Source organism: Hipposideros armiger, unplaced genomic scaffold (assembly GCF_001890085.2).
Source record: "Hipposideros armiger isolate ML-2016 unplaced genomic scaffold, ASM189008v1 scaffold_690, whole genome shotgun sequence".
Taxonomy (NCBI): domain Eukaryota; kingdom Metazoa; phylum Chordata; class Mammalia; order Chiroptera; family Hipposideridae; genus Hipposideros; species Hipposideros armiger.
The window spans coordinates 781,646-797,427 of NW_017732040.1; the positions used below are offsets into that span (position 1 = coordinate 781,646).

General features: G+C 36.3%; 1 protein-coding gene across 1 annotated transcript in view; it reads left to right on the forward strand.

The window, feature by feature from the left end:
- Positions 1 to 15,782, forward strand: part of NSD3 (nuclear receptor binding SET domain protein 3) — a 62,009-nt gene that overhangs the window by 19,457 nt on the left and 26,770 nt on the right. Inside the window, exon 2 of the mRNA XM_019626836.1 lies at positions 5,770 to 6,488. Coding sequence (XP_019482381.1) covers positions 5,814 to 6,488 — 675 coding nt within the window. The 5' untranslated portion in view covers positions 5,770 to 5,813. The remainder of the gene's footprint in view (positions 1 to 5,769; positions 6,489 to 15,782) is intronic.

Genomic DNA, 15,782 nt, shown 5'->3' on the forward strand with positions numbered 1-15,782 from the left:
GAGCGCAATGATGGTGACAACTTGGGCCAGTGAAGCAGCGTCCTCCACAACTAGATTGAAGAACAAAACGACAGCGGCTTGTCTGTTCCCCTTCCCCCAATTCCCCAGCACTGTTCCCATCCCCGCAATTACCCAATAAAAATCTTTAAAAAAAAAAAAAATTACTTCCTTCTCTTAAGAAAACCACATAAACAGATTGTTTCATGATTAATTCTAAGAGGAATGCATAGTGTATCTTAGGAAAAGAGGAAAGTTACTCAGACTAGCCTACAGCTTAAGTGACTACTTGGAGCTGACTTTTTGAACTCACAAGGTGGTTAAAATCATGCTCCCCCAAAAAATGTTTAAAAGGGCATACTAGACATAGGATATAACATTAGTAAAGGCACAGTGGTATGAAATCATAGTGTGTACAGTAATTCCCAGTACTTTAACGTTACTAGTGTACAGAAGTGACTTGAGGTTGGAAACGTAGGTAGAGACCTTGCTTGGAGGGCCTTATGTGGTATGTTGGCCAAGATGCTTCAACTTTCTCTAGGAATCATTGAAGGATTTTAATAAGGAAAGTGTTATGGTTAGATTTACAAAGTAACCTAGGAATGTATTTAAGTCTGAAAACAGAAACAGGCAATTTATATGACATCTTAGAACCATTTCTGATTCCAAAAAGCCTGAATAATGATATCAATATGAGGAATTTTGATGTATAATAAAATATAAAATTTTCTTTTATTGAGAAAAGACTGGCTTAAACATAGAAAAATAAGTAATAAAGCACAGCATCTAATTCTATAAAATAGAATTCAGCAATATGTATGATGTACCAAAGAATTGTTCATTTTAAGAATTTGTCATAGTGACTTAAATTATACATTGAACACATCACGAATACTTAATTGATATTTATAGCCTCAAGCTGTTCATCTGAACCATGTGAGGTGCTTCTTTTTTAAAAACTCCGTGTCTAAGATTTGACTTAAGGATTGTGAGAACTTTTCTATTATCACTCCATGAATCAGTCGGTAGATAAGTAAGAGCCTTAAAGCTTTAGTTAATAATTTTCAACTTTTTCCCCTTTAATACTGTTTGTAGACAGCTCCAACAAAATTAAGAAAAAAGTGTTTACTGACTGATTTTTGTCTTTAAAAAAAGCCTAGAAACATTGATCAGAGGAAGAATTTGTCATATATTGTTTGCCTGTGGTGTTTTCATTTACTTAGAAGTATGTATTACAGTGGGTGGAAGACTAGTATCATTATTTAATCTCCCATCACATTGTTCACTCAGAGGAGTGAGACTGGGGAAGTGTGAAGTATAAAGTGTGAATATTTTTGTTTTTGTTGCTATTTACATACTTAGGGGTTGTAGGAGAAGAGCTTACTTTTTAAGGAGCCAGTGCTGTGGAAAAGATAGCCTAGCCTATGTTTGAATCCTCCATTTACAAGATGTCTGACTATGGGCAAATTACTACTTAATCATGCTGGCCTTCATTTTTCATTTGTAAAATGGGGGTTGTAATAGTATTTCCTCAAAGGTGTGTTATGAGGAGTAAAATAATATAACAAATGTGAAGCATTTAGGGGATAGTATTGACACATAGTAAGTCCTCAGTTGTTAGCCATTATTGTCACTTTAGTAATACAAACAAATTAAAATATGCCATCTTTATCAGGGATTTACAAAGGTGTGAGAATTTTTGGTGACCTGTACCGCGGTGGTTTGAAAATTAGTGGGTTAAAAACACCTAACTTCTACATCCTGCCTGTCTTTTGTGGTCTAAATGCCTCCTTGCCTAGTGAATTGTTCTTCTCAAATGTCTGTTATAATGGTAACACAGTTTAATTCTGTACCTTCTGTTTCACAATGTTCACTACTTTTCTATGAGTCTTGCCCATAAAATTTTATCTGGTCTAGTATACTACTACAATATAAATGCCTTTAGGTCAGAGATCAAGTTCTTCACAAGTTCTGGTGCCCAACATTACCCTGAATGATGATAAAGCCAACAGGTAGTTGAGCTCGAACTGTATTCCATGCACTGTCCGAAGTACTATCCATGGGATTAACTTAATTCTTACAACAACGCAAGGTAGACAGACAATTGTAAATATCTGCAGTTTCTTGATAAGGAAATTGAGATTTAGGGATTAAGCTGCATAGCTAAGAAGCCTTGGATCTGGGCTTTGAACCTAGCAGTTTAATTCAGAGCCTATACTTTTAACCACAGTGCTCACTAGAGAGCCTCCTAATTCTGTAAGTTCTTAATTATTACATCAATCGGTACGACTGCTGTTTGAAAGCTGGCTACCAGACTCCAGTACTTATAAAAATCACTATAAAGGAATTTAGTTATAGTCCTAAAATATTTTTTAAATTATCAGAACTACTTTCTTGATTGCATTATTGTATTATTTGGAGGTATAATATAAAAAAGTGTCACTCTGTTCATGCTTAGACTTTCTAGAAAATTTAACAATGTGGACCATTTGGCTTAGTTGGTCAGAATATGTGTCGAGGTTTGATGTAGGCTTTACCACTTTAAGAAGCTGTAGCTTTTTCTTTTTAAGATTTCTTCTAGCCCTTAGCCAAATTATTTATTTCCGAACTTTTTACTTTTAAAGTTTTCAAACATTTAGGAAAGTGGATGAATATTACAGTGAACACCTGGATTAGCCCATTGTTCGCATTTTGCCTTTTTTTTTTTTTTTCCACTCTAGGTACATGTACTTTTAACATCCTAAACCATTTGAGAATTGTGGATCTTATAACACTTTAAATGTATCACCATGGCTTTCTTAAGAATAAGGATATTCTCTTAACATAAACAGAATACTATTATCATAACCTTGAAAATTAATAGCTCCATTGTTTAATAGCCAATTCATATTTAAAATTCTCAGTTTTCTCCAAAATACATATTTTTTAACCTATGGGTATGTGTTTAAATTCCAAATTTAATCAAAGTTCATGCATTGAATTAGGTTGTCTAAATCTTGTCTTTTAAAATTTAAAATAGTCTCTCCACCTTTGGTTTGTTAATAACATTAGCTTGGAAGAGCTCAGGTCAGTTGTGTGAGAGAATGTTTCACATTTGGATTTGCCTGATTCCTCATTTTGAGATTCACTTTACCTTTGAAGACTATAATTTGAGAGACTAATCTGGAAGCTGATCTTGTATGTGACAGGTATGCTAACCAAAAAATCAGGTTGCTTCTTGTCAAATGTCCATATTTAACTTCCCTTCAAGTTGAAAGTTTGAAGAACTTTTTGAATTCCACTTATATATAGTTGCCCCATGTGTATTTACAGAATTTTAGAACATACCCTTCTTGTGTCTGTGACCAACAACTTTTTACAAGAGTCAAATTAGGGTAATGTTTCAATTCTTAAACTATGCATAAAGAAATGATTTCTAACATTAGCATTATCAGTATGGATAGTATGCTGGTTAGGATCACAGATGCTGCAGCCAGATTACCTTGATCTAATTCCAGCTCTGTCAGTTAAGGACTAGCATTGCGCATTTGAGCAAGTCATGTAACACGTGTCTCTGTTTCCCTGTCTACAATGGGAACTGAATATCTATGTGAAGGTTGTTGGGAGGATTAAAGTAATATTGTATGTAAAGTATTTAGAATGGTTCCTGGCATATAACTAAGCACGATTTAAGTGTTAGTAGTGGTTATTAATAGAATAGTTACTATTTTGGTAGTGATCAAGGAATAAAGTACATGAACAAAAGAAAATGAGTCCTCTCAGAACCTGTAGCTTAGGGAAGTGGAAGTGGTATAGTGGTAAAAATCATGGGCTTTAGAGTTAAACATGCTTAGATTCAGATCCTAATTCTGCCCCCTTTGCTTTGTGATATAAGCAACCCACCTAATCCCTCTGAAGCTCAGTTTCTTTTACCTTTGAACCAGGAATCACAATACCGATTTTACAGAGTTGTTATGAGGATTAAATGAGATAATGTGTAAATGCTTGGCCCAGAGTAGATGCTAAAAAAATGAGAGTACTCTGATACCTCCTACCCACTGTTCCATGGTAGAGCAGTATGAGCATTTTGATTTCCTGTATGCTTACACGCATTTGTTTGCAATTTTAGAACTTCTAAAATTCTTTCCATTTGCTAAAAGAATAAACAGCAGCTGCATAATTGAATACGCCTTGAAAAGTGTATAGTCAGTTTTTTTTCCCCTCTCTTCCCTTTGCTGCTTTGGGTTACTTGCCTTATCATTTTGGTAAATCCTACTAGAACCAAGATGGTAGACATTATTAAACAGTCATATAATTGAACCACGCTGTAGCTTCAGATTTCTTCTGCACAGTATTTCACGAAGCTATAATTAGTTTATCAGACTTCATAAGTATTGAAATCCTCTCTGCCTTAGAGCTTTCTAGAAAAATGTTTATGGGATTATCAAAATAATATCTGTACTGTCCATTAATCCTCTGTCTCAAGATATGGGATCGTCAAACCTTTGACAAAACAGAGTGGTCTTAGAGCATTTCCTAACAGATGCTCATCTATATTATAACATTCTAACATAATATGGGCATCTTTAACACCTTCTAGAGGAGGTGCAATAACTAAGAGTATAATGCAATGAGTATAATGCAAAGATTATAATGCAGTGACTCAAATAAGAGTGTGCATCAGAATGAACTGGACTGTGGTCTTAAAATACTCATGCTCTAGGCTTCACCCCAAATTTATTGAATCAGATTTATCAGTAAAGACCTGGACATAATGTGTTTTGTAAAAGTACCCCAGATGATTCTGCTGTTTATACCACTGGTTAAAAACATCTAGATACTGGCAAGGGTATAGTGAGTCAGAAATCCTTACACACTATTGGTATGAATGTAAATTGCTATAGTACAGCCTATAGAACAGTTTTGCAGTATCAAAATTTCAGATTTGTTCCATAGGAATATGTATATGCACAAAGATATATAGTTTCAAGAAAGTTTCCTGTAGACTTGTTTATAATATCAAACAATTGTGAACAACTAAATGATTGTCAGTACACAAATGGTTAAATACGTTATCTTAGGTACCACAGTTATTTACTGTGCAACCATTTAAAGAATGAAGTATATATGAAAATTATCTATGCATGCTGATGTAGAAAGATATCTAGGATATATTCAGTTGAATAAGCAAGTCACTGAATAACCCTATTTTTAAATTTTTATATGTAAATATATAAAGATTTGGAAGAATACCCAGGAAAGTGTTTACAGTGGTTATTCATGACACAGGAAAATGGGAATGATGGAGAGAGAGAACAATAGTCATTTTTACTTTTGTATTTAAAATCCTTGTAATAAGATTTTATTTTTATAATAACAAAAAGAACCACTGGACAGAACATGAATGATTTAACGGAAGCTCTATGGAACCTAATTTATATGTGTCAAGGACACTGCTTCTATTGCACGTTATCAGGTTTAATTTGAGAATTATAATATCTAACTTGGAAAACAAAAGAATGTCAAAACTATTTCACATGTTTGCAAAGAGGATAAAATTTGCTACCAAAGTTATTGTGAAAGTAATTGAGAGTTTCAAACATACGAGCATTTAAGATAAAAAATATTTGCCCTGTGTCAGAACTATATTGGCTGTTTAAAAAATATTTAATGTGTGCATATCTGGATATGAAAATTGGGTTTAGAATATTTTAGTCTAATCCTTTTTCAATTGACTAGCTTCTACCCTGTGAGGATATTAACACTTTTTAATCTCCTCTTTTAAAATTGTAGGCCCGATGAGAGAAAGGGAAAGTTAAGGATGCTGGAGCAGAACAATGGATTTCTCTTTCTCTTTCATGCAAGGGATCATGGGAAACACAATTCAGCAACCACCTCAACTCATTGACTCCGCCAACATTCGTCAGGAGGATGCCTTTGATAACAACAGTGACATTGTTGAAGATGGTGGCCATACACCATATGAAGCTACCTTGCAGCAAGGCTTTCAGTACCCACCTACAACGGAAGATCTTCCTCCACTCACAAATGGCTATCCATCATCAATCAGTATGTATGAAACTCAAACCAAATACCAGTCATATAATCAGTACCCCAATGGGTCAGCCAATGGCTTTGGTGCAGTTAGAAACTTTAGCCCCACTGACTATTACCATTCAGAAATTCCAAACACAAGACCACATGAAATTCTGGAAAAACCGTCTCCTCCACAGCTACCACCTCCTCCTTCGGTACCACAAACTGTGATTCCAAAGAAGACTGGCTCACCTGAAATTAAACTAAAAATAACCAAAACTATCCAGAATGGCAGGGAACTGTTTGAGTCTTCCCTTTGTGGAGACCTTTTAAATGAAGTCCAGGCAAGCGAATACACAAAGTCAAAGCATGAAAGCAGAAAAGAAAAGAGGAAAAAAAGCAACAAGCATGACTCATCTAGATCTGAAGAGCGCAAGTCACACAAAATCCCCAAATTAGAATCAGAGGAACAAAGTGTAAGTTGAAACATCTTTTTGAAAAATTTTGTAATATTTCACATTTACTGGAAGTCCTAGAGATATTTTTCAGTTTTTATCACTTCAAATATAAATATTTCTGATAACTTCTTTCTTCTAATCCCTAGCAAGGAGCTTAGGATACTATAATAGGTGCTGAATAAATATTTGTTAATAAATGAATGAACATCATTAGAGTGAAGCAATATTTTAAAAACATGTAGCACTAAGAATCTTGCTTATGTTTCTTTTTCTAATAGCCTCGCTTATTTTTATTTGCTTCTAATAAACTCCTTGTTTCTGAAGGTGAAGAGAAAAGGCAAAGAGAAGATTGTTAATTATCTTTTTTTATTATTTTAGACCAACTTTTAACAATGGAGCTTAGATTTAACACTACTAATGTGTTTGCTACAAAATAACCTGAAGTAATAGAGGAAGTCTTGTTATTAAAATCAGAGTCAGTATTCATATAGATTGATTAAAACTTCAGGTGGAGTTTTTATAAAAGTCATTTTTCGTAGGTAATTTTAGATGTATGCTGCTGAAAATGTTTTATAATTTTGCTTTTCAGTTGATTGGTTTAAATCAGGATCCAGACAAAGACCACACATTGCATCTGGTAGATAGGTTTCTTAGGACTTCTTAAATCTACAGGTTCCCTTTACCCCTTTTTTTCTTGTGATGTATTTATTAAAGAAACCAGGTATTTGTCCTTCAGAGTGTTTGTCCCATATTCTAGATTTTGTTGATCGTGTCCCTATGGCATCATTTAACATGTTCTTTTGTCCCCTGCATTTCCTATAAACTGGTAGTTAAGTCTAGAGACTTGCTTGGGTTTAAGTTTTTGGTTCATATTTATTCAAACTCTTGTTTTAGTAATGGGTGTCACATGGCAGTGGAAAGAACCAAGGTAACACCTAATCTTACGCTTCCTCATATGACTTGGGCACCTTCAGGCATGATTTTTTTTTTTTTTAAACATTTACTTTTTTTTTTTTTAATTCCCATCTCCCCACCTCCTCCCTTTTGGCAACCATCTGCTTGTTCTCTGTATTTATGGGTCTGTTTCTGTTTTGTTTATACATTTATTTTGTTTTTTTAGATTCTACATATAAGTGAAATCATACAATATTTGTCTTTGTCTAACTTATTTCACTTAGCATAATACCCTCTAGGTTCATCCATGTTGTCACAAATGGCAAGATTTCATTCTTTTTTATTGCTGAGTAATATTTCATTGTGTGTGTGTGTGTGATCACATCTTTATCCATTCATCTATTGATGGACATCTAGGTTGCTTTCATATCTTGGCTATTAATAGTAATGCTGCAATGAACATAGGGGTGCATATATCTTTTCAAATTATTGTTTTTGTTTTCTTAGGATAAATACTCAGAAGTGGAATTGCTGGATTATATAGCCACTCCATTTTTAATTTTTTGAGGCATCTCCATACCATTTTCCATAATGGTCGCACTGATGTACATTCCCACCAACAGTGCACCAGGGTTCCCTTTTCTCCACATCCTCGCCAGCACTTGTTATTTGTTGCTTTATTGGTGATGGCCATTCTGATAGGTGTGAGGTTATATCTCATTGTGGTTTTGATTTCCATTTCTCTGATGACTAGTGATGCTGAGAGCATCTTGTCACATGTCCGTTGGCCATCGGTATGTCCTTTCTGGAGAAATGTCGATTCAGGTCCTCTGCCTATTTTTTATTGACTTATTTGGGGATTTTTTAGTGTTAAGTTATATGAGTTTTTTTATATGTTTTGGATATTGACCCCTTACATATTATTTGTGAATATCTTCTCCCACTCAGTAGGTTGTCTTTTCATGTTGTTGATGGTTTCCTTCGCTGTGCAAAAACTTTTTAGTTTGATGTAGTCCCATTTGTTTATTTTTCCCATTTCCTTTTCTCCAGGAGATATAGCTAAAAATATATTACTGAGTGATGTCAAAGAGTTTACTGCCTATGTTTTCTTCTAGGAGTTTTTAATATCTCTGAGATATCAGTATGAATTTTCTTAATAATAATAATATTGTAGATATGTAAAAATCTATCCTAGCTTGCATGAAGAGAGTTTAGTTAGTATTTCTAATACATGGTATGAATTGAAGATGTTTTGATTTGGGAAGAAATGAATATCTATTTTTTGACAATTGTCTGCTTTTATATCCAGTATGCCTGCATAAGTTAATTTGTTATCTTCTGTTCAAATAAATACTTACTTCTTACCAACTCCCTTTTCCTTGATAGCTGGATTCCAGTACTTCATACAACTCAAATGTGATCTTTTTCTGGAATAAAGGTCACACAGGTTCTACATTCTCACAAGTCCTAGTGTGATATTTCAATATGTTTTTCTCATTTTTCTATAGTTATTCATTTAACAGATTATTAGTTGAGTACCTACTGTGTGCTTATGCTAGATAGATAACTTTTCTCAGAGTTGAAAGTAGGGCAATGAATGAAATGTAAAGATGCCTGTTTTCAGGGTGCTTCTATTCTAGTAAGAGAAGCCAGAAAATACATACATACATACATATGTACATATGTATATGTATAAGTTCAGGTAGTGTTAAGTACTATGAAGAAAATAAAACTGGATAATGATATAAAGAGTAATTGTGTACACATTAGCTATTATGGTGTCTTAGTTCTGTAAGAACTATAAAATGAAGGCTTTGGAACTAGATGTTTTCTGAAATATTTTTAAATTTCTTTTTCCTTTTTTTTTTAAAGATTTTATTGGGGAATTTGGGGAGGGGAACAGTGTTGGGAAGTCAGGGAAAGGGAACACACAAGTTGCTGTCCTTTTGTTCTTCAGTCTAGTTGTGGTGGATGTCATTTCACTGGCCCATGTTGGTATTGTGATCATTGTGCTCTGCCTGGCTGAGGCAGATTGGTCGCCAGCCTTTGGACAGCCGCTCACAGCGGCTCATGGCAGCTCACACTGGCTGCTGGCCGCTTATGGCAGTCCACTGCAGTCTTCGCCATCGCCGTCGACTCAAGGCAGCCCAGCTCCAGGTCAAGATGTTGTTCACCATCTTAGCTGTAGAGGGTGCAGCGTCGCTGGCCCATGTGGGATCCAAACCGGCGGCCCTGCTGCTCAGAGCACATGCCCCCAAGCCAACTCTTAACCAACGAGCCACCCGACTGGCCCTATTTTTAAATTTCTTACATCATTTATGAAATGCCCCCCACAGAACTTAGCTCACATAGTAACTTATGCCTATTGTTTATTAAATAAATGAATAAATGGAAGGAAAGAAGTTAACTTTTTGCATTCCAGATACGTTCACTGTAACATTTCTTTCCTAGACCTGAAGTGAAAAGATAAGTGATGCACTGTGACCCTTGGGAATCACAAAAATGCACAAAACATGAATTTGGTTTTAGCTTAGTTCCTGAGAACTGCCTTGCTGGCCCATCTTACTTTTGCTCTAGAGAAACCTGGCAAGTAGGAGAATATCCAGTTTTACTTATTAGGCTAGACTTTTTGCCTTTATTGATAAAATGATTTAATAATATATCTCAAAATAGAAATAGAGCTGGAAGCAATTAAAGGCAGGATAAGACAGTCTGTTTTTCATATCTACTTTTTGCCTTATTGGAGTCTAGGAAAAAATTTAGTGCAATGATATTTCTAATAGTTACTTTGCAATGAGATTTTAAAGCCAGTTCTGTTTTTGTTAGGTATCTGCTGTGCCTGGCTCTTTCTATCACTTAAACCTTCAGTTAACTGTTATATCCAGGTATTAGAATGATTAGATGTAATTTAAGAGTTTTAGTTCATTTTTTTCTTTAGTAAATCATGTGAGGTATAACTTAATATTTCATTATTTAGGCTCTTACAGTGTCTTACAGTATCTTGAGGTAAGATATAATCTTTGACCGAAGGTATAGATGTACAAAGTGGCATTGATTGCACTGAATATTACTAAGACTACTCCCTGGTAGTTGAGTTTGGAGAGAAAAATCCAGATTTTTGTCTTATTCCCCCCCCCCCCCCCCGCCTTTCTCTCTCTCTCTCTCTCTGTCTCTCTCCCTCTCTCTCCCTCTCCCTTTCTCTCTCTTCCTCCCTCTCCCCCTTCTTTCCTGACTCCCTTCCTCACTATCTTCTTTCTCCCTACCCCCTTTCTCCCTACCCCCATCCTTCTCTCCCTTTCTCTTTCCCTCTCTCTTTCTCTCTTCTCTCCTTCCTTTTCTATCAAAGAAGTAAAGTGAAGAGCTAAGTTCTTGTTAGTTGAATTTTGATTCATTAAAAATTGTCATACATGAGGAGCAGCTACAGACTTGAGAGATGGGTGCCATAAAAGTTGTACTTTATTCTCATAAGAGAACTTTAAAGCTAGAACTCCCGAGGTTCCTGCTTGTTGTTAATATCATGCTTTTGCTAGGCTATACAGGTGACTAGTGATGTGCAGTAATTATTACATGTTTTTTAATGCATTTCCTTAACTTGAGTAACATTTTTGCTTACTTTAGGACAGTTTTCTTTTTTTAAAGATTTTTATGGGGGAATTGGGGCATGGGAACAGCGCTGGGGAATTGGGGGAAGGGGAACAGACAAGCTGCTGTCCCACTGCCCCCCAGTCCAGCAGTGGAGGACGTCGCCCCACTGGCCCAAGTTGGCACCATCATTGCATTCCTCCTGGGCGAGGCAGATCAGTTGCCGGCTTCTGGATGGCTGCTCACGGCGGCTGCTGTCCGCTCACGCTGGCTGCTGGCTACTGGCTACACACGGTAGCCCATGGCAACCCACTGCCACAGGGGCTGCAGCCTGCGCCATAGCCGGCGACTCACGGCAGCCCAGCTCCAGGTTGAGCTGTTGTTCAGCATCTTAGCTGTGGAGGGCAGTGTCACTGGCCCTAATGTGGGATCCGAACCGGGGCCCTCTGGCATCCCAAGCCAGTTCTTAACCATCGCGCCACTCGGCTGGCCCTCTTTTTTTTTTTTTTAAGTTTTAATTTTTGATACCTTTGTGCCTCCTGGTTGTCACTAGGGGTCCAAGCCCTTGGTGTTTAGCATTATAGAGAGCTTAGCAGTGAAAGAGAAGCCCAAGTAAGAGTCTGATAGTCTGACACCATTGGACAGTTCTCCACAGTATCTTAGGGAAGCATAACAAGAGCTGTGTGCCTGGAGGCAAAGTTTGGAATGATTGTCCTCAAACTGTGTGTGTGTGTGTGTGTGTGTGTGTGTGTGTGTGTGTGTGTGTGTGTGTGTACACCTATATATCCCCACTCATAGGTTCTTTTTTTAAGATTTTATTGGGGAATTTGGGGAGGGGAATAGCGTTGGGAAATGGGGAAGGGGAACAGACAAGTTGCTGTCCTTTTTTGTTCTTCAGTCTAGTTGTGGAGGATGTCACTTAACTGGCCCATGTTGATATTATCATTGTGCTCTTCCCGGATGAGGCTGTCGCTTGCCAGCCATTGGACAGCTGCTCACAGCGGCTCCTAAAAGCGCACACCAGGTGTTGGCCACTCACGGTAGCTCACACCAGCTGCCGGCCCGCCCCACTGCAGCCTATGCCGTCGCCAGCAACTCACGGCAGCCCAGCTCCAGGTCGAGCTGTTGTTCATCATCTTAGCTGTAGAGGGCGCAGCCTCACTGGCCCTCATGTGGAATATGAACCAGGGCCCTGTTGCTCAGAGCTGGCGTCCCAAGCCAACTCTTAACCAACGCGCCATTCGGCCGGCCCAGGTTCTTTTTTTGAGCAAAAAAAATCACACTTCAAGATTTCACTCACTGCTGTTTCTTTTTTCTTAGTATTTGATTGACAAGTATTTCCTTCCATTTCTGAGCTGTTTGGCCTGCTAAAAGAGTGGCTGTTATTTGGAACAACCTAAGTATATCTTCTCAACAATGAAAATGTGTCCAAACATCTAGGCAGCAGGAGACCTGAGATCACTACTGAAATTGTATTTTTTTTAAAGCTGCTTTAGCTGTTTTTCCTCCCACCAAATTAAAAACATGTGGAAATGTTTCTGCCTTTCTTCCTCGTTGGCAGGTGTAATGCCTCAGGCATGTGAGTGTAGGCCTTGTTCAAACATTGGTCTTCCACTAGTACCTCTGGGCTTATATACTAAAGCTGGTCTCAGTAACCCTTAACTTGCCATTTTCACTTATAAAAAGCCAAATAACTGGCTGCGTCCCATTAGCACTAAGTTAGAGGTTATATTTGGTTCTCTAGCCTCACAGTATTAGGTGTTCAAATTCTTAGAAAACTATTCACATGTAAAATGTTCTTTTTATACAGATTTTTTGTTTTTAAGATTATACACTTAAGCAGTTATTCAGAAAGTAAAAGAAAAATTCACAGTTTATTGCCTTTAACAATTTCTTTTCACCTTAAATGTTGACATAAGATTTTGGTTCTTTTAGAGAATATGATTTTGCTTAATGTTTTGAGAATTATTAAGGGTTTGGAATTCTGCCAGATTTGATGCATATTATTCATCTTAATAAATCTCTTGGGTTTGAATAAAACTACTGGACCAAATTTATTAAAAGGAGTATTTAGGATAATGTAATTTTATTTCAGCTGCTCTCTTAACATATTTTTTGTCCTGTTTAAGAAACTTCCTGTGATTTTTTTCCCCTGGAATGTAGGTATTTCCATGTGGCATCAACTAAAAATGTAAAAACATGGTATATACCCATAAAGTCATCAGTTTAAAATTAAGATGACTTTAACACTAAGGAGAGCTAACTCACTGTCATCTTTTTCTCTGGTGTTTTCTCCTCCTAAAGCAACACTGTTAGTACCAAAAAAGGTATTTTCTGTCCTTGCTTGATTTTAGTCTCTTAAGCTTATCTATCCTTTGGACAACCAAATGAAAATGGATTTTATATCTAGATGTATTTAATCTGTTGGCATTTTCTGACTCCTTATTTCTCTTAACTTCTAAGCATTTGACTTCCTTTCACCATTTCATCTTGAAAACTTCTCTATTTCTTAATTGGTGTTTATGATTATGCTCTCTCTTGGTTTATCCTCTTAACTTTTTTTTTTGAGCTCAAGTCCTAGATCTCTAAATGCCTACTGGATACTGTATTTTGCCATGTATAATGTGTACTTTCTTGCCCAAATTTGTGAGGGACAAATAAGGATGTGCATTATACATGAGTAGTACTAATTCCATATCTTTATAAATGTTTTTAATTCTTTTATTTACACTTATGAGTTAAAAGTGTACCTCTAGAAATCAGTGATGATATCCATATGCAAAATAATACCCTGGAATACGATAATCACTTTTTGTTGAACTTATGACAAACTTGCAGAGACAGAGAGTTCTTAGCCTTTTATGATGCATAAATATTGTAAATTTGTTGCTGGGACATAAAATTTCTTGTACCTTGTATCTGTTCTTGTTTATCGTAATTGTTACATAAAATTCCTTGTACCATAATATGTTAAAAAATAAATGCTAACATTTCTTTATAATAAAAAAACCAAGTATCTAACTGTAAACAAATAAAAATTTGAATTAAAATACGAAAAGATTTTTTTTTCCCCTGAAAGTTTGGGCCAAAAACGTGGGTGTGCATTATGCACAGGAGCGCATTATACATGGCAAAATACAGTAATTCTGCTTTGCTCACGCATTAGCACATTTTACAATGTATATTCCCTTTCTATCCTTGCAGCTTCCTTGTTTGACTTCTTTTTCCCCCTCTTTTGTTTATATAGTCTTGGTCTTGAAAGCTTAGAATAAATCTTCTTGGGTCTCTTTCTCTCCCTTGCCATTTCTATCCTTCTAAAGTGACTAAAACATTTCACTTGTATGAAAGTGATTTTAACAGTGTTTCAAGCCAGCCTGAAGGAAACGCAAATAATCTGGAACAAACAAAAATACCAGAAAAGATAAGACGTTTGAATAATAAAAACATTTTAAAGGAAATTCTGTCTTGAATCCAGAAAGGGAAAAATGCTAACGATCTTCAGACCAGTCTTAACAATAGTAGGATTCTGTTGTTTGGCAAAGGTCAGTTACTCCTTATCTATCTATCTGCCCTTAGAAAGAGAGAGATCTCATACACCCAGATGTCATGAAGATGAAAAGTGCAGAGGATAACACGCTTTCTTGGCCACATATGTACTTTCTCAAATGGCCCTGTCTTCCTGCCATAGCTTGAGAATGAGAAGCTGAGGTGAAGGTGTAAGCTACATCTGTAGACTGAAATGAAGCTACCGAAAGGGCCTATTGCAAATGTGAACAGTATTTCTAAAATGCTTCATTATTATGCTAGTGATCGGGGAAAAAAATTTCCTTTTAAGTATTTTTTTTCCCTCGGTAAGTGCATACGTTCTGTTAGATTAGATATTTATGGTACCACCACAGATGCATCTGACAGAGCCAATTTTGTGCCCATCAACAAGTTGCCACTACCCTCTTTTCACCTGGGCCATTTCCAGTATTTTCACTAGCCCTCTTATTAAACATTCCGCTTCACTTCTTGCTCCCTTCCAAAACACTCTCCAAATAACATGATCTTTTAAAAACAAATTGGTGAGTGTTACTTCTCCACTTAATCCTCTTCAGTGGTTTTTCAGTGCACTTAAGCTACAACACTTGAATATGGCTTATAAGGCCCTCATAATGTAGCCTGCCTCTTCACTCTCATCTTGTAATCTTTGGGGCTGTTAAGTCAGTTGTAATGGCCTTCTTGAAATTACCACCTTTTTCTCTTTTTTTAACTTCAAGGACCTCACACATGCCACTCCTTTCTAGAATATTCTTTCCTCCACTTTTTATTAGACTAACTCCTCTTCCTTTGATTTTCAGATTATAATTTACTTTCTCGGAGAGGCCTTTCCCAACCTTCTATCTAAAGATACACACACCATTATTTCTCTTCATACATTTACATTGTATTGGTATATGTTTCTGTTTTTGTTTATTTAATGTCTGTCTATCCTATCCAACTCTAAGCTCTTCGAGTCAGGCATCACATCTTTTTGTTTCACCATTGTATACCCATCTTCTGGAACCAGTGCCTAGAAGGTTGTAGGCACTTGAATGAATGATTGATGCTTGAGGTTTCAGATATTATATTAGTCTGGCTTATCATTTCCTAACAGTTAAAAACCTTTTTATAATTTATTTAATAAAACTTTGTTTTATTAAATGTGTTTAATTAAATGAGAATTTTAAGTAGCTTCTAGAATTAGTCATATTTTTAGTGGAGTGAAGATCTAATTTGATGGATATACTCCTTTTTTTTTTTTTTTAAAGATTTTTATTGGGGAATTGGGGGGATGGGAACAGTGCTGGGGAA